The 27,429-nt window shown below is 42.0% G+C and overlaps 1 protein-coding gene across 6 annotated transcripts in view; it reads left to right on the top strand.

Annotated features, from left to right (window-relative positions):
* Positions 1-27,429, top strand: part of MYO9A (myosin IXA) — a 496,830-nt gene that overhangs the window by 282,793 nt on the left and 186,608 nt on the right. For all 6 annotated transcript variants that reach the window (XM_054041538.1, XM_054041539.1, XM_054041540.1 and 3 more), the window contains one exon: positions 14,003-14,092. In XM_054041538.1, the coding sequence (XP_053897513.1) occupies positions 14,003-14,092 (90 nt within the window). The remainder of the gene's footprint in view (positions 1-14,002; positions 14,093-27,429) is intronic.

Here is a 27,429-nt window from a genome sequence, read left to right as displayed (position 1 = left end):
CTTCCTTGTTTGTAGCTAAACAATTTATGTGAAAGAGAGGTTACTTAACTTAGCTGCTAAAATCTTATTTTGGGAAAAAATATTTAGGATGCCTGCATTCATGTTTGTGTCATGGTGAGTTCACACAAAGGAATGGTATGAGGTTAAGTGCCTAGGTGTCCTATTGACTGACATAGTAAATGTATTTGTGAAATTTATTATGTACAAAAAGCATTTTACTCTGACTTACAAGCCCATTGCATATTGCCTATATTATTGATGCCTGCTTGGAAAAGAAAGAATTGACCTCCACCAGAAAAATCTGCTGAGCAGCATCTTGGAAGTCATTTAATTCCATTTTGCTGCGCTAAACACTTGATCTGGCTGTCTCTGCAAAGGCTTCATAAATATGGTATTTTCAAAGTGTAGTGGTCTACAGTAACTCTTCTCAATATTAGTCAAGTATGGACACTCTTACTTAGGGTATGTCTACACAGGGATAAAAGCACCCCTGGCTGGCCTGGGTCAGCTGATTCAGGCTCGTGGGTCGTGGGCTGTGAGACTAAAAATTGCTGTATAGGCATTCAGGCTTGGGCCAGAGCCTGGGCTCAGGAATCCTCCATCCTCACAGGGTCCTAGAGCTAAAGCTCCAACCCACGTCCAAATGACTACACAGCAATTTTTCAGTCCTGGAACCCGAGCCCTGTGAGGCTGACTCAGCTGACCTGGGCCAGCTGTGGGTGTTTTATCCCTGTGTAGACATACCCTTGGATTCCATTAGTCCATTTTAGTGGATGCGAAAGGGAAATTTCCTTGCCTGTGAAATGTTTTTTGGTATCAGATACCACAAGCTGGAAACACCCTCCTGCCCCACCTCTTACTTTATCAATTAACTGAAAGTAATTTTGTGAGGTTTTTCCCCCCCAGTGAAAGCTAATTATCTAGAGGAAAATTCAACTGCAAAATTCTTAGAACTGTTAGAGAATAAAGTATGTCATGAAGAATGATTTGATTTCACTGGGGAGAAGAGGGGGGACATGCATTGACCTCATTGCTCTGTTAGTTAATACCACCCAATTGTTAGATCAGGGCAAAAGTTGTATTTCTGTTTTCAAAAATGAAGGGCGCTAAAACAAGCGAGGCAGAGAGAGCCACATTGCCTAGCACTCAAGTTAATACAAGTTCAGTTTTCTTCAGTTGCTAGATCATAACAGCCCTGCATTACGTGAGAAGCAATCTTAGGCTGTCTTGGGAGTCTGACTAGCCCTCTGGTTGTCTGTACGTTGCCACCTCCCTCATTTAGCTATGTTGACATTTTTAGCAAAGGAGGAGTTGCCTGTCACAATTCACTGGTTTTTAGAGATCCAGTCGCCCAACCACTTCAGTGTTAGTTTAACTTACATCTGGCAGACAGCAAGACCTGAAATCTGCATTAATTTTATGAAACAATTACTTCATTTTCCTTTGGAGTTGTGTCCCTATAAACAAGACCTTGCAAGCTTTGCCCTTTTTTTAAACAGCTCATGACTTCCTTGATTTAACATCAGGAAACAGGCAAGGAAATAAACACAACGTATAAGTGTGACATGTGATACATAAACTAAAGAAACAGGTTATTCTGTCCCCTTAGCTCCATCAATCTTGATAGGCTGGTTAATCTACCTCATCCACTTGCATTTAGAAAGCAGCAACAAATAGGGATCTATTCTTCTGAAACCTTTGAGTCCCCCTTCCTCTTTTTCTAAACCATTTTCATTACCAGTTTTCATTCTGCATCATTGCCCAACAGTTGCAGTAGTTTTCACTTTGCCACTTTTGTCAAAGAATTTTTTTCAGCTGACCACTGCAGGATTTTTTGTGCAAGGTAAATAGCAGAAATGTTCTTGGAGTCTTTTCTTCTTGAGAGAGCGGGGATCATTTCCAAACTGTTTGGGAATGCTTAGGAAAGGTGTTTTGTCTGTATGGTGTAAGGTGTTTTGTCTTTTTCTTCATCCCAATTCTGTGTATAGCAAATACTGTTTATTTGCTACCAATGATTGGTTGAAAGCAATGCACTTTGCTTCTGAGGCAAGCTCCCATGTTACCAAGTCATTGATAAGTCTTGATGACTGTCCATACCCTTGTTACTAGTTTTATCTGTTCTGCAACTCAAACAACATTCCCATATTCGTAGCTAGGAATCTGGACTAAATTGGAGTTCCAAAATGAGGCTTGTCTCTATGCATTTGTGACAGATTTCAGCGGTAAAGATTATAGCTTTATCCTTTTGAGGAAAGTTGCTTGTATGGACAAGCCTTGAGTTAAATGTACAGTGATGTGGCAGAAGATTAAAGGTCTTTCAGTACATTACTCAGAGCCTGGGCCTCAACTAAGTTCCCTATTGGTAATGGTTAGTCTGCTAGATGTTGCATTTCTCATTTAATGGTTTTTCATATTTTATAAGGAATTGGGTCACTATTCCCACAGACAAGTGCATGTACCATCCTGGAAAGAGATTATAGATAATTGTAAGAGTATATGCCTTAATTCTCTTTTCAGTCTAAATTTCTCTCATGTTATTACTTTAATATTTACTTCATTATTTATGTACCATCCAGAGTGCTAGGTACTTTACAAACAAATAAGAAAGGGTCCTACAGAAGAGAGCTAACTGGCTGAAGTTCAGTTACTGAGGTAATATTGGTAGGTTGAGGAAGCAACTGGAAGAATCTGCAAGGATGGTATCTGTGCTCCTTATTGAGGGAGTGTATCTGTCATTTGGTACACAGATGCATAATTCAGAGGTCTTATTAGATCTAGGTCTGCTCCTGGGTCTTGATAGCATAGCTGTGACCCAAAGTGCTTTTCCTGTATATTAGTACACCATTTTGGGAGCAGACCTTGCTATAGTGTCTTTACTTTTGCTGTCTCAAAAATTATGCTGCTGTTATAATGGAGTTATATTGGGCTATATCTTCAGATAATTCAGAAACTGAGGCAGGTATACAATATGTCTGGCCTCTTATTAAGCAGAGGTACCACATAAAGCATATTATACTAGTGCTCACTGATCTGCATGGGCTGCCTATTAGGTGAGTATCTGGTTGACTATAGTTTCACAGATGCAAAGCAAACATTTTTTACTCTTATAAAGCAAAAACTTAAATATTACCTTATAGCATATGGTGATATTATAAGTGAGATTAATGCGTGCAGCAACATACAAACATTTCATGAAGTCTAAGTTCAATACCCATCTTAACCATAGTAGCACAAAGGTGAAACAGACTGGTTTCCAGGAATGAATTTGTCAGTCCTTGGCTGAAGCCTTGGCAAGAGCTGACACCTGGTTTGTCAGCAACACAAGCCTCCATCCCAATGGGCTGTGAGTTCTGTGCTTGTGATCTTAGAGAAGCAGCAGAGAATCTCACCTTCTCTCTCTCTTCCTATTGGACCCTGCTAAACTTGTGATTGGGGAAGCACTGAAGCTGAAGGCCTGCCTCTGCCCCGAGTTTAAACAGCAGGGCATTCTTTATGGAGGATCCTCAACTTTGGTATACACACTCTTGCTCTGTTTTGAGACAGCTTACATTCTGAGCGTGCTATGGAGCCCGCCTCTTTCCCTATGCTTTTGAAACCTGGGAGTTCTGAGGATCTGAGCAGTTTATCTACTTGTTATTTCATCTGCATTTTAAATTTATTGAATGCCAGCTGGAGGATAGGATATGTGCTCTGTAAACCTTAAATAAACACATGTGCCAGGTGCCCTCACCTTATTTGGAGTTCATCTTTAGCAGACACCACACACTAACTATTACTACCAGAAGGTATTATGTCTACAACCAAAAAAAATAAAATAAAAATCAAAGCCAGCATATTGACTATGTAAGAACATAAGAACAACCATACTGAGTCAGACCATAGGTCCATCTAGCCCAGTATCCTATCTTACAACAGTGGCCAAAGCCAGATGCCCCAGATGGAGTGAACAGATCAGGTAATCATCAAGTCATCCATCCCCTGTTGCCCATCCCCAGCTTCTGGCGAACAGAGGCTAGGGACATCATCCCTGCCCATCCTGGCTAATAGCCATTGAGGGACCTATCCTCCATGAATTTATCTAGCTCTTTTTGGAATCCTGTTATAGTCTTGGCCTTCACAACATTCTCTGGCAAGGAGTTCCACAGGTTGACTGTGTTGTGTGAAAAAATTACTTTCTTTTGTTTGTTTTAAACCTGCTGCCTATTAATTTCATTTGGTGGCCCCTCATTCTTGTGTTATGAGAAGGAGTAAATAACACTTCCTTATTTACTTTCTCCACACCAGTCATGATTTTATAGGCATCTATCAGACACCGCCCCCCCCCCCCCCCGTCATCTCTTTTCCAACCTGAAAAGTCCCAGTCTTATTAATCTCTCCTCATATGGTAGCCATTCCATATCGTAATAATTTTTGTTGCCTTTTCCAATTCCAATATATCTTTTTTGAGATGGGGTGACCACATCTGTACATGGTATTCAAGAGCACGTTGCAGTAGTCTCATCTTAATGTCACAAAAGCATGGGTGATACTTGCAAGGTCCCCAGCATTCATGTTGCTCATTTGGGGTGGAAGTCTCAATGACCTTTTAAATCAATGCAGTATTATTTATGTGTGAACACCTTATGTGGGAGGGGGCGGATAGGGGGTAGGGGCCAGGCTGTTTGGGGAGGCACAGCCTTCCCTACCCAGCCCTCCATACAGTTGCGCAACCCCGATGTGGCCCTCGGACCAAAAAGTTTGCCCACCCCTGATCTAGATTGTTCTCAGTGGTACCAGATGACAGAACAAGGAGTAATGGTCTCAAGTTGCAGTGGAGGAGGTTTAGGTTGGATATTAGGAAAAACTTTTTCACTAGGAGGGTGGTGAAGCACTGAAATGAGCTACCTAGGGAGGTGGTGGAATTTCCTTCCTTAGACGTTTTTAAAGTCATGCTTGACAAAGCTCTGGCTGGGATGATTTAGTTGGGGATTGGTCCTGCTTTGAGCAGGGGGTTGGACTACATGACCTCCTGAGGTCCCTTCCAACCCTGATATTCTATGATTCTATGTGGGCGTGCCATGGATTTATATAAAGGCAATATGATATTTTCTTTCTTATTATCTATCCCTTTCTTAATGATTTCCAACATTCTGTTTGCTTTTTTGACTGCCACTGCACATTGAGTGGATGTTTTCAGAGAACTATCCACAGTGACTCCAAGATCTCTTTCTTGAGTAGTAACAGCCAATTTAGACCCCATCATTTTATACATATAGTTGGGATTATGTTTTCCAGTGTTTGCATTTATCAACATTGAATTTCATCTGCCAATTTGTTGCCCAGTCACTCAGTTTTGAGAGATCCTTTTGTAGCTCTTCGTAGTCTGACTGGGACGTAACTATCTTGAGTAGTTTTGTATTATCTGCAAATTTTGCCGCCTCACTGTTTACCCCTTTTTTCCAGATCATTTATGAATATGTTAAATAGGACTGGGCCCAGTACAGACCCCTGGGGGACACCACTATTTACTTCTCTCCATTCTGAAAACTGACCATTTATTCCTACCCTTTGTTTTCTATCTTTTAACCAGTTACAAATCCATGAGAGAACCCTCCCTTTTATCCCATGACTGCTTACTTTGCTTAAAAGCCTTTGGTGAGGGAACTTGTCAAAGGCTTTCTGAAAATCTAAATACACTATACTCACTGGATCCCCCTTGTCCATGTGCTTGTTGACCCCCTCAAAGAATTCTAGTAGATTGGTGAGGCATGATTTCCCTTTACAAAAACCATGTTGATTCTTCCACTACAAATTATGTTCAGCTATGTGTCTGACAATTTTTGTTCTTTACTATAGTTTCAACCGGTTTGCCCGGTATTGAAGTCAGGTTTACTGGCCTGTAATTGTGGGGGGGTCACCTCTGGAGCCCTTTTTAAAAATTGGCGTCACACAGGGCCGGTGCAAGGAAGTTTCGTGCCCTAGGCGAAACTTCCACCTTGCGCCCCCCCCCCCCGCCCTGCGGTAGCTCCACCCCCTCTGGCCTGAGGCGCCCCCCCAAGGCAGCTCCCCCACCTGGGGAGCCGTGGGGCACCTCCCCATCCCAGCTCACCTCTGCTCCGCCTCCTCCCCGAGCACGCCGCCCTCGCTCTAATTCTCCTCCCAGACTTGCGGCGCCAAACAGCTGATTGGCGCTGCAAGCCTGGGAGGCGGGAGAAGTGGAGCAGCGACGGCGTGCTCGGAGAGGGGGTGTAGCAAAGGTGAGCTGGGGTGGGAAGCCCTGCGGCAGCTCCCCCCCCCACCGCCCTGAGGCACCCCCGCGGCAGCTCCCTCCCCCCCCCAGCCCGGGAAGCCGTGCGGCGCCTCCCCACCCCAGCTCACCTCTGCTCCGCCTCCTCCCTGAGCATGCCACCCCCGCTCAATTCTCCTCCCAGGCTTGCGGCGGCAAACAGCTGATTGGCACTGCAAACCTGGGAGGCGGGAGAAGTGGAGCGGCGACTGCGCGCTCGGAGAGGAACGCTGTAAAAAAAAAATTGGGGGCACCGCTTTTTGGCGCCCCCAAATCTTGGTGCCCTAGGCAACCCCCTAGTTCGCCTTAATGGTAGCACCGGCCCTGGCGTCACATTAGCTGTCCTCTAGTTATTTTGTACAGAAGCTGATTTAAACGATAGGTTACAGACTACAGTTAGTAGTCCTGCAATTTCACATTTGAGTTCCTTCAGAACTCTTGGGTGAATACCATCTGGTCCTGGTGACTTACTACTGCTTAGTTTATCAATTTGTTCCAAAACCTCCTCTAATGACATCTCAATCTGGGACAGTTCCTCAGATTTGTCACCTAAAAAGAATTGTTCAGGTTTGGGAATCTCCCTCACATCCTCAGCTGTGACAACTGATGCAAAGAATTCATTTAGTTTCTCTGCAATGGCCTTATCATCCTTGAGTGCTCCTTTAGCATCTCGATAGTCCAGGGGCCCCACTGGCTGTTTAGCAGGCTTCCTGCCTCCGATGTACTTAAAAATTTTTTTGCTATTACTTTTTGAGTCTTTGGCTAGCTGTTCTTCAAATTCTTTTTGGCCTTCCTAATTATATTTTTACACATCATTTGCCAGAGTTTAGGCTCCTTTCTATTTCCCTCACTAGGATTTAAGTTCCACTTTTTAAAGGATGCCTTTTTGCCTCTCACTGCTTCTTTTACTTTGTTGTTTAGCCAGTGTGGCTCTTTTTTGGTTCTCTTACTAAGTTTTTTAATGTGGGGTATACATTTAAGTTGAGCCTCTATTATGGTGTCTTTAAAAAGTTTCCATGCAGCTTGCAGGGATTTTACTTTTGGTTCCGTACCTTTTAATTGCTGTTTAACTAACATTTTTGTGTAGTTCCCCTTTCAGAAGTTAAATGCTACAGTGCTGGGCCACTGTGGTGTTTTCCCTGCCACGGGGATGTTAAGTTTAATTGTATTATGGTCACTGTTACCAAGCGGTCCAGCTATATTCACCTCCTGATCCTGTGTATGTATTTCCTGTCATAGTCTAGTGTTAGATAGATTTATTATCTCTGATATCTTTGGGGCAAACTCTGCTCTGCAGTATTTGTGGGGCAAAGGGCTGGGGAACAATGGGAATTGCACCTGCTTACTTCAGGGCTGAATTTCTTACCCCTCACTAAGTATATTTCTTACATGAAAAGAGCAGCTCAGTAACTGTGGCTGTCCTGGAGTGGACTCAGATTTGAAATCAGTCTAGCACCTCTACTGATCTGGTTTTAAAAACAGCAGGATAATCTGAAAAGAAAGCCATAAGGAGAATATAGAGGGAAGTAGAAAAATGGGACAATGAAAGGGAATGCTTATAGCTAACACAATCTTACAGGGGTTAAAATTGTTTGGTTTATTGAGTAGTCTTGGACTTGGAAACATTCACAATATTTTATAAGGGCAGCTAGCTGGAATTCCATATTTGAATGTCTTTAGTAATGCCATCCAGTATTCTAGTGCCTGTTGCCTTGGTAATCAGAAAGACAGGGTACCAGCTGATTGTAACTGAGACCTGCATTGTTCCTACTGCCACATGTTTGCTATTTAATGTGGGATAATGACAGCCTGAAACCTCCTTTTGTTCCAAGCCTTTCTCCTTGCTTACAATTCCTGGAGGTTAATTGACTGTTCTGCAGTTGTGAACGGCTGAAAACGTGTATGTATTTTGTTTTTGGCTGTCTGGTTGAGTCAGCAAATGACTCTGTACGTTTGCCCTGCATTTGCTGAGGCAGGAACTTGGAACTGCACAGGAACTTGGACGTGAAGAGATGCATAATGTTGATTCAGAAAGTCAGACTTCCTCCAGTACCTAAAGAAAATTGTCAATCATATTGACTTTCTAAACTAAATTGCTTGCTTTTTTGCTTAGCTTTGGGGAACGGAAACGAACTATGAGGAACTGCTTATTAGTTTCTGAACAACCAGAATAATAATTATTTTTAGAATTGCAAAACAAGACCATAACAACTGTAGTCTGTCTCTAGTGATCAGATGGGGGCAATGACATTAATTCCTTGGTGTTGGCATTTGACTTTTCATTACTCAGGCACCATATGCTGGTTGCTGGGAGTTGCACAGAGATGACTTGCTATTTCTTGCTCTTCACAGATTCTTTAGGTTTCAGAGTAACAGCCGTGTTAGTCTGTATCCGCAAAAAGAAGAACAGGAGTACTTGTGGCACCTTAGAGACTAACAAATTTATTAGAGCATATGCATATGCATCCGAAGAAGTGGGCTGTAGTCCTCGAAAGCTTATGCTCTAATAAATTTGTTAGTCTCTAAGGTGCCACAAGTACTCCTGTTCTTCTTTTTACAGATTCTTTAAAAAGTGCTAATTTGGTTGGAGAGGGTGTCAGTCATCCACATAAAAATGCATTAGTTGACCAGTGGGGTGCTTGTAAGGCAGGGGTGGGCAAACTTTTTGGCCCGAGGGCCACATCTGGGTGGGGAAATTGCAGGCAGGGCCATGAATGTAGGGATGGGGCAGGGGATTGAGGTTCGGGAGGAAGTGCGAGGTGGTGCAGTGTGCAGGAAGGGGCTCAGGGCAAGGGGTTGGGACGGAGGAGGGGTGCAAGGGTATATGAGGGGGTTGAGGGAAGGGGGTTGGTGTGCAGGAGGGGTGCGAAGTGCGGGAGGGGGCTCAGAGCAGGGGTGCAGAGAGTGGTGCGGAATGCGGTTGGGGGCTCAGGGCAGGAGGTTGAGGTGCAGGAGGGGTACAGCAGGGGGCTCAGGGCAGAGGGTTTGGGTTTTGATGTGGCAGGAGGCTCAGGGCAGTAGGTTGGGGTGCAGGAGGGGTGCGGAGTTCAGGAGGGGGCTCAGGGCAGAGGGTTAGGGTGCAGGAGGGGTGCAGCAGGGGGTTCAGGCCAGGGGTTTGGGGTGAGGGGTGCAGGAGGGGTTTGGGATGCAGGCTCCGGCCTGGCGCCGCTTACCTTGAGCGGCTCCGGGGTGGCAGCAGCGCGCAGCAAGGTAAAGGCAGGCTCCCTGCCTGCCCTGGCCCCGTGCCGCTCCTGGAAGCGGCCTGCACCGTGTCCCTGTAGCCCCTGGGGGAGGAGGGGACTGAGGGCGCCGTGTGCTGCCCTCGCCTGTGGGTATCTCCCCTGAAGCTCCCATTGGCTGTGATTCCCTATCCACCAGGGCTGCAGAGACATGGTGCTGGCCACTTCTGGGAGCAGCGTGGGGCCTGCGGTACAATCCCCAAATGTCCCCAAATAAAAGTAAAACCGTGTTCAAAATTGCCCCATTATTTCAGGGCTTTCAGGAATTCCTTGGGTTCACAAGCTCTGTGTTCATACACAGAGGATTAGTGGTAATCTTTCAGATTGCATGGCTTTTTGGATACTTTGTGTGGAGTCTGTGTCTGGGACCCCCACTTATTTTGCATTTGAGACTGATTTTAATACAGCAGGATGCTTAGATGGTGTTCCAGCGGCTATCCAGCACCATGTGCTAATGCTTATCCACAAATGCCATAACTCTTTGAAATCCTGCCACTGTGGCCAGAACTGATAGAAGTGTCATATTCTTAGTGGCTCCTCCTAACAGATTAGGGACATCCAGACTTCACATCAGAAACTTGTCCTCGGTTAATGTGCTATTTAAACTCCCATATTATGTCTTAATTTATTTTTTTGTAATTAAGTGACAGAGTATATTTTTCAGTTGTCAGAGTGGTGTATGTCGTTTGTGGAACCAGGAATTTGATAAGTGGCTTGAGAATTGGTGCAGTGTTGACTCGTGCATGGATTCTTTAAATCTTTATCAGCAGTAAAGCACTTTCTTTTGAGGAAGTCCCAGATTCCAAAGGATTAATCAATTTTGCTTAATCTGGGTCAAAATGGCATTTATAAAAATATTCAGATTAATCAGGTCTGACTGTACCAAAGCAATAATTCTAAATAAGCTGCCAAACTGTTCAGTAAATCATAAATTTATAGCTGGTATGAAAATAACATGCCATAATCACAGTACAGTAGATGTCATTAACATAGTCTTATCACAGTAGCTAGTCTCATTACTTTAAATTCCTTTACTTCAGCATAAAAATCTTTGAGCAGCTGAAATTGTATTTTCTGCTGAAATAATAAATCATTGAAATTGCCTATCTTTCATAGGCAGATCTATCTCTTAGTGGGGTATAGAAGGGAAAAATAATTGGACTTACTCTGAGCATTTGGGGCCAGGAACAATCTTTTTGTTCTGTGTTTGTACAGTGCCTAGCTGTATGGGGGTCTGGTCCATGACTAGGGCTCAGATGTGCTATGGTGATACAAATAAATGAATAATAATCTAAATATCTTTGGTCTGACTGCCTTAACTACAAGTTAAGAAAATAAATCTGACTTTTCAGGAAAGGTCATATTATATTTTTAATGTATACTGCATCCATTTTGCATCATATGTGCTGTTATGGACATATAGGCATGATTTTTAATTATACTCTTCCTGTGGCTTTTATGAAGAATGATATTGCCTGCTATTTGCTGTTTGTTACTAAGCATTTTTCTTAATAATAGTAGCACTTACAGCACTTCTCATCTCTCCATCTCCAATCTCAGAGTGAATCATGCTGTAAAAGTGAAAGGATATTAAATTTAATTATATTATGGTCACTATTACCAAGCGGTCCAGCTATATTCACCTCTTGGACCAGATCCTGTGCTCCACTTAGGACTAAATCAAGAAGTGCTTCTCCTCTGGTGGGTTCCAGGACCAGCTGCTCCAAGAAGCAGTCATTTAAGATGCCAAGAAACTTTATTTCTGCATCCCATCCTGAGGTGACATGTACATTTAAAAATGGATGGCTTCAAAAAACAAATGAAGTTCCATGCTGATGGGGTTCCTGATGGGAGAATGAGTGTTCAAATCATATGGATTGTGGATGTGTTACAAATTAATGATGATGATTTGCACTGGACTGCGCCATAACTAAGAGCTGTATAAAGCTCAGTGTTTTGTTTTCATGGTTTCACAATACTGATTTTTGGGTTAAACAAACCCAATAACTCAAAACAAAATTGGACTTAAACCATCAAAGTCTGCATAGTTTCCACCTAAAACCATAATTTTGCCTAGGAACACTCAAAACTTGACCTGGGCTCAGTTGAAACTCATTCAGATATTGCTGAAAGCTTTCCAGACATAGAATTTAGATTTCCAATTTTCATTATGGGTGTTTTGTGCAGGTGCAGTGTACATAATATACCTGAACAACAAATCAGGTATGATAACAACTTGAACAGTGCTGGTAAAATATTCAGCTGTTCAAAACAGACCATGTTAATATTGACCTGTGAATATGAATCCGGGTTCAAATGCTCTCTCTCGAGTGAAATCCACATGAAACAGTTCTTGTTTCTTATCTGACATTGGAATGAGATTATGGCCATAAGAAAATGGTTGACTATATTTTTCATGCCTATTTTTTATTTTTCATTTTATTCTAGTAGCCTGAGGGATTGTTGTTATAACAGGATACAAATGGAATTTTATACAGGTGCTATCGTAGGGGGAGGTGGACTGTACCCAAATAGAATGAAATCAGGGAGGATTTGATTGAAATCACTAGTCAGGAAGACTCAATTTAATCATGGATTTCTACATAAAAGCGCATTGTTGTTGGTTGTTATAACCTTAATACATATTCTTCACAACTCAGAGATAGATGAGAGAGAGAAGACCCAAACGGGTCTCTTTTACGACCTACTGCCATTATAGGTTTTACCTTCTAGTGAGAGAATGGTATGGTAGATCTTAAATCAATGAAGGCTACACTCAAAGACCTCAAGACTTCTGGAATATGCTGCTCAAACAGTTTCGCTTTTGTTTCTATTGCCTGTCCTTTCCTTCTCACATTTATCTCCAGACTTCTTCTCCTTGTCCAGATCTATTCTGCCCCCAACAATCTTATATTCATTGAACTTTTTGAAACTTTGCACTTTTAGAGAGAGGTAAGGGATTCTGTGTACACAAATTTGCAGAGGGACAATAGGGTTGAGGTCTGTTATTTCTCATCACTATATATTTATTTATTTAAAAACATTTTTGCTGTTAACAAGCATGTTATCTCTAGAGACACAAATCCACAGTTTGAGAACTGCAAAACTAAACATCTCTGATGGTATCTTCTAGACCGGGAAGGGGGGAGGGGGAGGAGGAGGAGGTGGGGGCCGGGCCACAACCCCCTCCCCTAACCGGCTCTCCATACAATTTACAAAACTTGATGCGGCCCTCAGGACCAAAATTTGCCCACCCCTGTTCTAGACTGAGCACTGAGTCCCATTGGGTAGCTAGAAAGATTAACCTATAGAGAAGCCCCTGGCACCCCATAAGATTGGGTTCCTAATCCATGAACTATTGGAACTCATTTGCGAAAGTTTTCTTAAACATTACATGAATATATTGTCTCATACTATAGAATTAGAATTTATAATCCCTATTCCATTATGAGATATCTTTGAGCTATAATCTATCTTAATTAAAACTATCAAAAAGCATTTTATCAAAAAAATCCAATTTAATAAAAAAAAATCTGATTTTTTTTAAATCATTGATTTTTATCCACCCTGAATGAAATGCCTTCAGAGAATATTAATGCAAAAGGGACTTTAATCTTGCAGAATGTGGCCCTTTCCCCTAACAGTTCATATGATGTAAGTATAGAGGAGTATTGTAAGACTGTGGTAGGGATATCACTCCTGGAACCCTGAGAGCCCACTATAGGGCTGTGTCCATGCTGGTAGTTGCAGTTCTTCATTGGCGGTAATCACTCATTTGCCATAGTGTCTGGTTTATACATCTAATTGTATTTCAAACCAGTTTCTAATGTTGCTGATTGGCAGAATGATTGTCACCTTGTTAAAAATATGCTCCTTCTGTGAGTACCGGCTGTTCTTTTGCAGTTGAAAAGGATCTCCCTGTTTCCCCTTCTTCTTCCAAGCCTTCTCTCCCCCGTCCCCCACCAAAAATTGCCTATGTTCAGATGTTTATTCAGTCTGTAGAGTAGCAGGCATTTTCAGTCATTACTTTCTCTCTGTATGTAGCATTCATGCTATCTCGATGGGAGCTTGTCAAATCCAGTGCATTGTACTAAGTGCCTCTCTTTTAAAGTGTCTGTGCTAGTTTGCTACTTTGTACGGTAATTGTGACCCATCCTGCTCACACTAGAAAGCGGTGGAGTTTTTTTTCTAAACAAACTGCAAAAAAAAAAAAGGGGGGGGAGGGCGGGGGGAGGGAGGGAGAGAGAAACCATCCAGGCTACAAACACTGTCAAGTTGAACCACTGGAAAAGCACTAGAAATTACTAGATGTAATGTAGAAAATTGGGCTCTCAAACATGCTGTTGTGCCACTTTCTAATACTAGCTCTATGTACAGAGTTATACTGGCCTTGTAACATCTCATGGAGCATACACTGGTTTTTCAGTAGCTGCCAGACTTGTGGCCCTTTGTTTTCTCCTAGAATTATTGATTAACACTGGTATTTTTGTTTTATTAGGTAAAAGAAGAGATGCTGTTTGAAGCCCTGGTTACCAGAAAGACAGTGACGGTGGGAGAGAAGCTTATTTTACCATACAAACTTGGAGAGGTATGTGATGTTTTATATTAAACTGGAGGAATATTAACATGGTTTTCAGTGCTCTGGTGTGAGAGCGTGAAATATACATGTCATGGTGCCAGGAGTGGCTCACTGCTAAGAATGTCAAACTCAGGTCAGACTGTTAGAAGCCAGGGCAGACACCCCAGACGGGTGGTATATTCTATCATTAGATTTCGCCAAGCCAGTAACAAAAGTATACTCAAAAAGAAGAACAGGAGTACTTGTGGCACCTTAGAGACTAACAAATTTATTAGAGCATAAGCTTTCGTGGACTACAGCCCACTTCTTCGGATGCATATAGAATGGAACATATAATGAGGAGATATATATATACACACATACAGAGAGCATAAACAGGTGGGAGTTGTCTTACCAACTCTGAGAGGCCAATTAATTAAGAGAGAAAAAAAAAAAAAAAAAAAACTTTTGAAGTGATAATCAAGATAGCCCAGTACAGACAGTTTGATAAGAAGTGTGAGAGTACTTACAAGGGGAGATAGTCAACGTTTGTAATGGCTCAGCCATTCCCAGTCCTTATTCAAACCGGAGTTGATTGTGCCTAGTTTGCATATCAATTCTAGCTCTGCAGTCTCTCTTTGGAGTCTGTTTTTGAAGTTTTTCTGTTGTAATATAGCCACCCGCAGGTCTGTCACTGAATGACCAGACAGGTTGACTATCTCCCCTTGTAAGTACTCTCACACTTCTTATCAAACTGTCTGTACTGGGCTATCTTGATTATCACTTCAAAAGGTTTTTTTTTTTTTTTTTTTTTTTTTTTTCTCTTAATTAATTGGCCTCTCAGAGTTGGTAAGACAACTCCCACCTGTTTATGCTCTCTGTATGTGTGTATATATATCTCGTCATTATATGTTCCATTCTATATGCATCCGAAGAAGTGGGCTGTAGTCCACGAAAGCTTATGCTCTAATAAATTTGTTAGTCTCTAAGGTGCCACAAGTACTCCTGTTCTTCTTTTTGCGGATACAGACTAACACGGCTGTTACTCTGAAAAGTATACTCATGGATCACTGTATTAGATTTACCATGGAGTCACAGACAGTCCTCTTATGCTCTCTAGCTTCTCTTTACCAAACAGACAAACTGGACTTTATGATGAAAGGTTATTAAAACCAAAATTCACCACACATTAGGTTACTTCCAGCCCCAAAGAGCCAGTCACTTACCCCAGGTCAAAATATACTCCAGATCTCACCAAAGACAATGCTGTAGCCAATCCTTTACTAAACTAAAAATAATGATCTATTAATTAAGAAAAAGATATGAGAGTTATAGCAAGGTTAAAAGCAGGTAAAATACATTACAGGTGAATTAGAGTTTATTGATTCAAAATAAAAGCAGAGATATAGCAATCTGCCAGTGTCATGGAGTTTTATAAATTCTCTCAGGGCTTCCCAAAAATGACTTTTGGGGACCTCTGTCTGGCATCTGGAACCTCCCTGTTAGTGTTCAGATGGATCAGAGGTAAGGATCACTCCCAAGGCTTCGCTTTTATAGCTGAAACAGGCTAGCAAAATGACAGGGGTCTTCACCATGTGGGCTTTGATGAATAGCAAATGCAGACAATCTGTGATCTTCGTTGCTAAACATTCACTAGGCCGTCCAAAGATGATACATTTGCTAACAGTCATTCAGACTACTAAGATGATTTATAGGTAGTTTACAACGTAAATCAAAAAGTTTCAGATAGATAAAGACAATAACATTAGTATTTCACTAATTTTCATGCATTAAGTAATTCTTCATCTAAATGCTAATACATACTTTGAATACTGTGGGAGACCGTATCAAAAGCTTTGCTAAAGTCAAGGAATAACACATCCACTGCTTTCCCCTCATCCACAGACCCAGTTATCTTCTCATTGAAGGCAATTAGGTTAGTCAGGCATGACTTGCCCTTGGTGAATCCATGCTGACTGTTCTTGATCACTTTCCTCTCCACTAAGTGCTTCAGAATTGATTCCTTGAGAACCTGCTCCATGATTTTTCCAGGGACTGAGGTGAGGCTGACTGGCCTGTAGTTCCCCGGATCCTCCTTCTTCCCTTTTTTAAAGATGGGCACTACATTAGTCTTTTTCCAGACATCCGGGACCTCCCCTGATCGCCGTGAGTTTTCAAAGATAATGGCCAATGGCTCTGAACTCACATTCGCCAACTCCTTTAGCACCCTCGGATGCAGCGCATCCGGCCCCATGGACTTGTGCTCGTCCAGCTTTTCTAAATAGTCCCGAACCACTTCTTTCTCCACTGGTTACCTCCTCCCCGTGCTGTGCTGCCCAGTGCAGTAGTCTGGGAGCTGACCACCCTTCGTGAAGACAGAGGCAAAAAAAGCACTGAGTACATTAGCTTTTTCCACATCCTCTGTCACTAGGTTGCCTCCCTCATTCAGTAAGGGGCCCACACTTTCCTTGACTTTCTTCTTGTTGTGAACATACCTGAAGAAATCCTTGTTACTCTTAACATCTCTTGCTAGCTGCAACTCCAAGTGTGATTTGGCCTTCCTGATTTCACTCCTGCATGCCTGAGCAATATTTTTATACTTCTCCCTGGTCATTTGTCCAATCTTCCACTTCTTGTAAGCTTCTTTTTTGGGTTTAAGATCAGCAAGGATTTCACCGTTTAGCCAAGCTGGTCGCCTGCCATATTTACTATTCGTTCTACACATCGGGATGTTTTTTTCCTGCAACCTCAGTAAGGATTCTTTAAAATACAGCCAGCTCTCCTGGATTCCTTTCCCCCTCATGTTATTCTCCCAGGGGATCCTGCCCATCAGTTCCCTGAGGGAGTCAGTCTGATTTCTGAAGTCCAGGGTCTGTATTCTGCTGCTCTCCTTTCTTTCTTGTGTCAGGATCCTGAACTCGACCATCTGATGGTCACTGCCTCCCAGGTTCCCACCCACTTTTGCTTCCCCTACTAATTCTTCCTGGTTTGTGAGCAGCAGGTCTAGAAGAGCTCTGCCCCTAGTTGGTTCCTTCAGCACTTGCACCAGGAAATTGTCCCCTACACTTTCCAAAAACTTCCTGGATTGTCTGTGCACCGCTCTATTGCTCTCCCAGCAGATATCAGGGTGATTAAACACCATTATAAATTCTGGAGGCAAGCGGTGTTTGGGGTGGAGGTTAATAGCTCGTGACCCCCCCTTGTAATGACCTTGTAACCCCATGAGAGGTTCCAACCCCCAGTTTGAGAACCCCTGCACTAGTACACATCAAACCGGTATATATACAATGTAAATAGCATTCAGCGGGTTCCAGACAAATGTAGGCAATAACATTAACATTTAACAGACATGTGCATTGGGACACTTAACACTGTCTTGAGGTTGTGGCCTGAGTTCAGCTAGCTGCGAGCGCTAGCTGCGAGCGCCACAATACACTTAGCTTTGATGAGTTCTGTCTCTTTTAGACCCTTTAAATATAAATAAATATAGGAAAAGTTGGTGTGGAAGAATGTCTCCAGGCGATTGACTAAGCTTGTTCACCCTACCACAGCCTTTGCACTCTTTACATTCTTGCAGATATTATAAATGGTTTTGTGGGGATGTGTGACCATTTTAATGGCTTATGGATAATGGAATGCTACATGCCCTCATATCAAAATCATATGACACTGAGTGTTGTAGGTGCAGTGCTTAATGATTTAAATGGTAGTCTATACTTGTTCATCTTAGAGTATCATTCTGTATAGAAACCTGTTGAAGAATTTCAATGAGATTCTAAGCAACTGTATCAACCTTGGAATAATTTATTTTTGAGACCAGTGGAAGATCCCCCATAGAGGACTCCTATGAGTCATTTCTTCAGTCTGTTTGCATCCTGGCTTCTTATTTTATGCTTTGGCGTAACCAGGAATGGGTGGGTTTCCCTTCACATCCCATCATTCTTCTCTTTGACTGGCCCAAAAGTTACTTCCAATGTGCTGTCTGATACTCTTGGGCAAGACACTGCCCCAGGGGATGATATCTAGGACTTTTGCATAATAATACAGGTCAGGGATACTGGATGGGCATGAATGACTTTTTAAATAAGTGATTTTCAGAAATGGATAAAAACTGTGCAACTGGTGAACAGAAATACATAGTTCAAGTTCTTGTTTTTATATATTCCACTGTTGATGTGCATGCACCCTATAAACTTGAGTTTCCCTGTCCCCTGAGTGTCCGCATGCCTCCCATCAAACGGCATAAAGAGTGGCCAATTCTGGGGGGATTCCAACCTTTGCTCAGGTCCTTCTCTCTGCCTGTGGCTAGGAGTCAGAACTCGCAGTGTCTGAGCTTCACTTGCTGTGTGGTCTGTTCTTATATTATAAATAGATAGCTACCTAGCAGTCAGTCAGTCATTAGGGTTAGCTCGGATAGCATTTCCTTACTTCATATTAGAAGAAGAAACATTTTCTTTCTTGCTTTTGAGAGTGCCCAGGTATTGGACCAGTTGTTATGACCAAACATAAATATCCAGGCCTTAAAAATTGTCCTTTGTGCAAGGCAGTAATGCTTCTTAAAGATGGACACATCAGATGGGTATTGTGTCTTGGTGAAGGCACTTAAAAGATAGTTGTGCCATATATAAATCTTTCTTAAAGAAAAATTGAAAGAGCTAGCGAGTCTTGTTTGAAGATGTTTCTTCTGGATAAGTCAGTGCATCCCTCTTCAGACACTGGAGTGTCTGGGACTGAAATTCCTGAGCACTCATCCTCAAAAAAATGCTCTGTTGGCTCCTCAATTTGCAGATCTGAGACAGCTGCTTCTTAAAGATTCCATGTCCTTGTCTAGTAGACTTTCAGGGCATGGGGGAGAAAATACCACCAAACTCCTAAAAGGAAGAGATCCAAGTCTCCTTCACTGGGTCCTTCCTCAAGAAGGCATAAATACCCTCAAATTGCCTCAGAAAAAGGTAGCTCAAGGCCTCTGGCATCCATTCAGACACTGGTCACTATGCCTCTAAACCAGTGGTCTCCAACCTTTTTACACCCAAGATCACTTTTTGAATTTAAAGGCAACCCAGGATCTACACTGCCCCTTTCCCGAGACCCCCCCATTCCCCAAAGCCTCTCCCCTCTCCCCCGTTGTTCACTCTCCCCCACCCTCACTCTCTTTCACCTGGCTGGGGTTGGGGTTCGGGAGGGGGTGCATGCTTTGGGCTGGGGCTGAGGGGTTTGGAGTGTGCGAGGGGGCTCTGGACTGAGCCTGGGGCAGAGGATTGGGGTGCAGGAGGGGGTGAGGGGTGCTATCTCTGGGATGGGGGTTTGGGTGCGGCCTCCCACCGGGCAGCACTTACTTTGGGCGGCTCCCGGTTGGCAGCGCAGCAAGGCTAAGGCAGGCTCCATGCCACTCCTGGAAGGGGCTGTTCCCGGCCAATGGGAGCTGTGGGGGCGGTGCTCGCAGGCAGGAGCTGCGCATGGAGGGAGACCTCTGCCCCTCTACGCCCACAGGGTCGCGCTGGCCACTTCTGGGAGTGGCATGGCGCCGGGACAGGCAGGGAGCCTGCTTTAGCAGCAGCCACGGTACACCACCAGAGATCGCGATTGACTGGGAGATCCTCTAGGATCGACCAGTCAATTTAAATCAACCAGTTGGTGACCATTGCTCTATACCAACTTTGTTGGTCCCTAAGAAATCACCTGTTACTGACACCTCTGCACCAAGGCCCCCAGTACTGATGTCCTCCATTTGCCTACCTACAGCATCAGAGTACTTGGTACAAAGATCCTGTCTGGCATTGATGGTTTTGGTACCAGACTTACCACTGTGATTAGTAGCGAAGGTGATACCTCTGGCCACCAACTGCTGCCCCTTCTCCTGTACTGATCAGAGCAGACTGAGGGTGCGCCCAGCTCTTCAGCTGGGACTGATTCATGCCTACAAGAAGAGTAGTCTTTCTTTTCCCCTGGCTTAGATAACAGCAGAGAGGTGTCTCCAGTTCATTCCCTAGAAACTAAGATATTCATCCTCCTCTAGTATGTATGGGTAACCTAGGGCTCATTTGCGGTTGCACATATGCACATTCACATGTATGCATGCTGCTTATCTATATTGCACTGAATCTTTACTCTCCCTGATGGCTCTGTTCTTTGAGTCACAATGAAATTGACAGGGTTACTGTACTTGAGTACAATTTTAGTCCCATACCTGCTCTCAGATATTGAGGTAAAACTAAATGTAAGGTCATATGAATAGCTATGATCCCAACAAACTCAGCAGGTTATTGCAGTTTTATTGAAGAGGGCTGGAATCTGCTCTCCCTGGAATCCATTAATTCTGTTCGAGTTAGCTATAATAGCTTTTAGAGAGGAATGTTAAGCTATTTCACTTCCAATCCCTATTGGTTCAGAAGTGGGGGTTGGAGCTACAGTCCCAGTCTTAGTTCCCCCCAATCACTAATGTGTTGTGCTTTGAGTAGATATATAGGAGCCATCTTAATGTGTTACTGTCAGGGGACATTTTAAGATAGAAAATGTCATTTTTAAATTGGGGAATAAATTTTGAGCCTGTCAGCCTTGAATTTCCCTTAACAAATTAATTAGTTCCTCCTACTTATACCTCCCCTGAACACCACCTTTCTGGTGCTCCAGCACTTCCTAGTGCAACCTACATCACTCAACCAGTCCTGCTATCTCCAGAGTATGCAGATTTCTTTAGATTTTATTAGGCACTACATGGAAACAATTGAGATGAGAAATACAATTCTCACTTCAGGTGGGACTAATTTAGCAGGAGCAGATAGGCATCTTTTGAACCAAGATCCAGTTTGGAGACTTGGAGATCTGATCTATTTCTTCTACGTTCTTATATCATGCCCATCCCAACAGTATTACAAGAATTACCGATCATATCTTAAAGTTAGAATTGTTTAGGAGAATTCTTCCAAAAATTTCTGTATACAGTCAGCTTCTCGGACTGATAATTCAGCAGATTTTGTTGTATCTGAGATATTGCATCTGACTTTCTGATATTAGCATTCAAGTAAGGCATTTTGCCTCTGGTTTACAGGTGGTGTTGACACTAATTAAATGCTACTGAATAGGAGAGCAATGTTTTCAGGTGCAAATTGACATTTTTGTGCACAAATTTTTGCTGATGCTATTTAGGAGGCCATTTGAAGAGAATATTTGACCCACTGTAAAACTCAACAATTCAGATGTGATTTTACACCATGTGCAGCTCCACACCAATATTGAGAAAGGATTGTATGGATTAATATGATCCACTCATTTAAAAGTTGTTGAAATTTAAATGAAAAAAAAATCTTGTCCATAAATAATGCTTACATTTACCTTTGAAATCAGTCTCTTATCTTCAAACCCACACAGGGTTTTGTTCTATAGAACAGATTCCAAGAACCCTTCATTTTGCCTTTTATAGTAACTGCATGCATTTAGAATGGCTCTATAATTTAGTCTAGAGCTAAGATTTACCAGCTTTATGCTGTAGATAACCTTATTAATGTTTGCTGTGTTGTTGTAGCTGTGTCAGTCCCAGGATATTAGAGAGACAAGGTGGAGTGAGGTAATATCTTTTATGGGACCAACTTCCATTGGTGAGAGAGACAAGCTTTTGAGTTTACACAGAGCTCTCATTCAGACCTGACCCGAAGGAGAGTTCTGTGTAAGCTCAAAAGCTTCTCTCTCTCACCAACAGAAGTTGGTCCAATAAAAGGTATTACCTCCCCTACCTTGTCTCTCTAATAACCTTATTAAGAGAGCTTCCTACACAAGAAATATTGCACTGTTTTTTGTTTGAAACAGCTATATTCAGCTGTTTCGCGCGCCGTGGCAGCAGCAGCGGAGGTGAGCTAGGGCGGCAGGAGCACATTTTTAGGGGCGGCATTCTGGCGCCGGCCATGCCACCCCTAAAAATGTGCCGCCCCAAGCACCAGTTTGTTTTGCTGGTGCCTAGAGCCGGCCCTGCCTGTGACTCCTTTGCTGTACTTCTGTTTGTTTTCCTAGTTGCTGTACTCCTGTAGCTGGTTTCATGCCCAGGAATGGCAGAGCAGCTGGGAGAGAAACAAAGTGGAACACCATGGCAAGTCTCTGCAAGCTGTAACAGTAGTGAACAAAAAGAAGACATTATGTCTTCTTAACTTTAGGTCCCACACCCTTGCCAACTTGGAATGCAGATCATTTAGCCATGCTTAGAATTTGATGTGTCCAGAGGAGAATCCTTGTCCTTGGTTTTGGATTCTTATTAAATTTATTTAAAGGGCCAGAAACTGCTTTTTTGAAAACTTTGCTTCATTGAACTGAGTCCTTTGCAAAATTTGCATGAGATTACAACATGTCATATTTTTAATTTGTTTTGACAGATACATGGCAAAAATAACTTTACACAGTCTCTGTAGCAAATGACAGTCAAACCAAATTCCACTGGACCATCAGTTAAATTCTCATAAGAAACCCCTAAATTCTTCTGCAATGTTAATTTGACTCAGTGAAATACCCTTAATTCATATTCCCCACCTCCACACAAACACACATGACTACAGCTGTGTTTGAAAATATTCAGTGTAAATTGTGTCAATGATTACTTTCAACAGTGATTAGTGAAGATCAGTTGTTGTATCAATAAATAAGTGATTCTTTCTCCAGTTTAATCTGTTAACCAGGCTCAGATAGTGTATAACCAAAAGTTCTGAAGGAATTAAATTAAGTGGTTGAGTTGCTTACATTGTGTCTTATTAAAGTCAGCTACTCTACCAACGAACGAAAAGGGTAATGAATGTTATACCTATATATGAAAAGATGCTTGGATCTAGGGAATTACAGATCAGTAGTCCTTCCTTCTGTAAAGGTAAATTGATTGAAACAATAGATAAAGTAGTTATTAAAATAGAATAAAATAGGGGCCACTAGGCTGGGCCTTGATATTTGGGTTCTGTTCCCAGCTCTGATACTGACCTGTGATGGTGACATTGAGCAACTCACCTCACCTCTCTGTGGCTCTGTTTCCACTAGCCCTCTTCATGGTAGGGACTGCCTCTTAATATGGTATTTTTACAGCACCTGGGACTATGAGGCCCTGACCTTAGCTGAGGTCTAGGTTTTACAAATAATAAATAACAAACAGGAAGATAGTGATACGAGAGTCTAATCAGATTGGCTTCTGCAAAGAAAAACTGTTCCCTCACTAATCTACTGTCTCTCTCGAGTTTTAAGATTTTCAGTAGTGTTCCGAATAAACATGAATGGGGAAATGCTTGGCTCCAGGGGGCAAGCTGCCCAATAAACCGCCGTTCCACTTTGGCTCTTATGAAGAATGCTTCCTAGTTACTTCTGCCACCAAAACTTCAACCTAGGGTGGTTGTTGTTTTAAAGGATATTTTTATTACATGTCATTGCTCAACAGATGCTTGAAATTCGCAATTCTTTTCTTTTTAATTTAGATGTGTCTGCTGCTGATTTCTGGCTAAACTCAGGTCATATGATTTGTAATAATGGAAACAAATCATTCCTGAGTTAGTCTATCAATTTTTCTTACATGGAATGTAATTTTAACATAGGCGGGGGAATAGCAAATTTTATACAGTCTCTCACAATCTGTCCATATCCTTAGGTTAATTTCCTCTGAGTGAACGAAATAAACAAATTATTATAAACATTTGGAGGACGAGGATGTTTAAGTGCTTTCTGATTCAAGGTAGCCCTACACTGCAAACTTTTTCTGGCACAGCTATGTTGCTTAGGGGTGTAATTTGTGACTGATGCAGCTTTGCAGCTTTACTGGTATAAGTTGTATCTGCACCAGGAACACTTTGCCATATGGTGTGCCAGTATACCTATACAGGCAAAGCCCTCCAAATGTAGACCTGACCTGGCCATATGCCTGCATAGTATGTTACTGCTGTAGGGGAGAAGGTGGTTCTGTCTCCTTTCAAGCAGTGATGAAGATTGCACCTTTTTTGTTGTCTTCTATCCAAGGTCTGAACAGACTCCTTTCCCGGGTGGTGCTTTTTCACTGGATCTAGTTTTCAGTCATTCTGCTACCTGCACTCATAATGACCTGCTAATTTTTCACATTTAAAAATTGCTGGGATGCACAAGGAAGTCAGAATAGGTTTTCAGTTTTTGCTCTTGGCATTTTTGGCACAATGGTGACTGGATGGACACACAAGAAAAAACAATAAAATAGAATTAACTTTGGCTAAGTGACAGTCAGTTTGACTCCCCCACTGTCATACTTAAATTTATGTTCAGCCCAGAAATTCTGATGTCAAATTAGCTTATCTCTCTGCTTTCAATAGGTATCTTACTTCTGCAAACCACATTAATGATAACTAAGGCCTGGTCCCCACTAAGTCCCCACTTCGGACTAAGGTATGCAAATTCAGCTACGTTAATAACGTAGCTGAATTCGAAGTACCTTAGTCCGAACTTACCGCGGTCCAGACGCGGCAGGAAGGCTCCCCCGTCGATGCCGCGTACTCCTCTCGGCGAGCTGGAGTACCGGCGCCGACTGCGAGCACTTCCGGGATCGATTTATCGCGTCTTAACCAGACGCGATAAATCGATCCCAGAACATCGATTGCGTGCCGCCGGACCCTCCGGTAAGTGAAGACAAGGCCTAAGTGTACACTGCTTCCTTAAGTGGGAGAATTTTGGATATATAAATTCAAAAGAGAGAACTGATGACAATGTGGTACAGAACCTTTCACTTTTATGTTGCCATATTGAATCCAGCCTGGGTCAGCAGTATTTCTACCCCCAAGTGATTAAAAAAAAAATCACAAGTCAAGCCTTAAAAAAAAAAAAGAGAGAGCGAGAGAGAAACTTTTAAAAAATGAGATTTTTTTGAAATAATCTTTGCGCTTTCTGGTTTCTGAGCCTTTAGCCATGTTTTCAAGCTATTCTCTGCAACCTGGAGGGATAGAAAACTTATTTTTCTTTAAATGAAAGCTGAGATTCCTATGTAATCACATCTGCATGTGGCTGGAAATTTAAGAAAAACATCAGACATTACAATTCTTGTGATAAAATTGCAAGAGATGACAATCTGGGGTGGGTGGAGACAGAATTTTACCCTCTGGGTGCTTTGATAATCTACAATGCGAGTTGGTGGTCTGAGTTGCATTCCTAGAGTAGAGGTATCTACATTTTTTTTAAATAAAAAAGCTAAAATCAGACTTCATAAATGGTATGGATTTTGAATTCTAGTTGTCTACCTTGGTAGAGAGGCCAAGGATTAGGTGGTTTATGAAGGCTGAACCTCTCACCTTTGGAGATTGATGCACATTAATAAGGGGGATTGTAGGGAAGTCTTCCCTGGTGTTATCTGTGCTACACTTTGGCTATAGTAAGGGGGAGCATTAATAAGTGGGGGACAAATTGTCATAGTAGAAGCCTGGGACTCAAAACTTTTATTATCCCAGATGTGCCTCAACTTGCTATATTGCCCCAGAGAAGTCAATGAGCCTGTCTGGGTCTGTTTCCCCATCTATAAATTGGGAGATGATAATCTTTACATATTTCACAAAGTCATTGTGACGATGATTTTGTTTGCAAAAATGTAAGAGGATTTTTTCCCCAGAAAAGGTTTTATTTTTGGAGGTTTCTGGAAATAAACTGTTACCAGAGTGTAGTTCAGAGGTTCAAGCACAGTACAACTAGTTCAGAAAAAGGATCTTTAAAAGCAACTGTAAAAATGGTAATAACCAAGACTATTTTAGGTCTCCCGTCTGTTCTTTCTGGGTTCTGAAATACCACCACGTTCGGTGGTGGGTGGTTGCAAGTCCTTCCCATACTAAAGCAGTGTTCCTGTTAGAATATTAAGTTGCAGACTTTTCCACTGAATTTTCCTGTTAAAATTTAATGAAAGGAATATGAATAGGAAAAGGACGCTCCTGGCTGAGGGGCTAATCCAATACGATAAAGGTTTCTAGGGCGTCTGTAGTTCTGAAACTTTCCATCTTATGTTTGCTTATTAGAAGCTGTGTTCGTTCATGGATGGTTTACTGTAATAGAGGGTGAAAAAGAGTGTACAGGTTGGATGAGGTAACCCATTATAAAAGGATGGAGTAGCATTTTTATGGTAGTCTAGGAATAATGAATGCAGAGGCATCTCCAGAAGAAGAGGCAGACTGTTCCCATTTTGATGAATTGTTATAGTGGTAGTTAAATAAGTTAGTAACACTAAAGATCTTTCTCATTATTCAATGTAATATCTTGAAACATGAAAGAATTGTCTTATTAAACATTAAAAGATGATTTTACTTTTCATGTTGAGGTTTGGATTTTTGGGAGGGGAAGTGTTGGAGGGGTCTGGTAAAGCCTGTAGGAATATCTATTATGAGTAGATACGGATTGTACTGTTTGAGAATCAAGCATGTTGGGTCTCCATCTGACTTAAAAGATTGTTGTTGGCGTGGACTTCTTCTACCACATAGATCAAAGAGAGATGGAGAATCAGAGAGGACACTGGGAAAGGAGGCACAAGGTACAGGGAAAGGTAGTTTCAGATTTTGCAGATCAAGCAGTACAAAAACATTAAAAAAGTTATTAATTTGGGAATTTTATAACTGGAATAGCAATAAAAAGGTGTCACACTGACAATAACTAAATCCACTCTTACTCCCACAACTGTTAGTGCTCTAATGTAACAATGATTTTTCCACATATCTTTCAAAATCCACAAAATACAAATAAAAAGTGTTTACAAACAAGCTACCTGATCCTTGTCTGCAACTATGTTCTTCTGATGTTTGTCACTCTTTTTTTGCCCCCTTCAGTGGTCCTTTTAAAGAGGGTTTAATTTTTTTTTAATGTTCATGATCAATTTTAAATATAAAAGTACAATCAGCAAAGGGCATAATATCTAATGCTCCATTGTACTGAATAGAGCTATCTTTGGGAAAGTAAGAGTGAATACAAAATTCCAGTGTAATTGTAAGATAAAGTATGAGTATGGAAAATTACATCATGCTTATTAGGTCTAAATATGATATAATATAATACTCAGTGTTGCCAAGATAGGGATTAAGCTACAGTCTGGTATCCTGCAATAGCACTTTTCTCTGGGTGTTAAGCCAATGTTTAAAAAACTAAGCCAGCCTGTCTCAGCCTATGTCCTGTGACCCAAAGGGGAACCACTAGAGCTGCTTAATCTGTCTCTCACCACAGGACATGTCTGTGAATGTAAACCAGACACACAATGTATTAGGTAACAAATAGAATGCTAGAAAAACAGCAAGAGACCATAATTCTCTGTGCACGCTTGCTCTCACACACAAAACCAGGGACCACTGAATAGGTCTTAACTATTAATGATACAAAGGAGTAAAGTTCTGGTCTGAAACTTATAGATTCAGACCAAAAGAGGA

This window comes from Malaclemys terrapin, chromosome 10, assembly GCF_027887155.1.
Source record: "Malaclemys terrapin pileata isolate rMalTer1 chromosome 10, rMalTer1.hap1, whole genome shotgun sequence".
Taxonomy (NCBI): domain Eukaryota; kingdom Metazoa; phylum Chordata; order Testudines; family Emydidae; genus Malaclemys; species Malaclemys terrapin.
The sequence above is the reverse complement of the archived record's forward strand: the minus strand, read 5'-3'. Positions and strand labels throughout refer to the sequence as shown.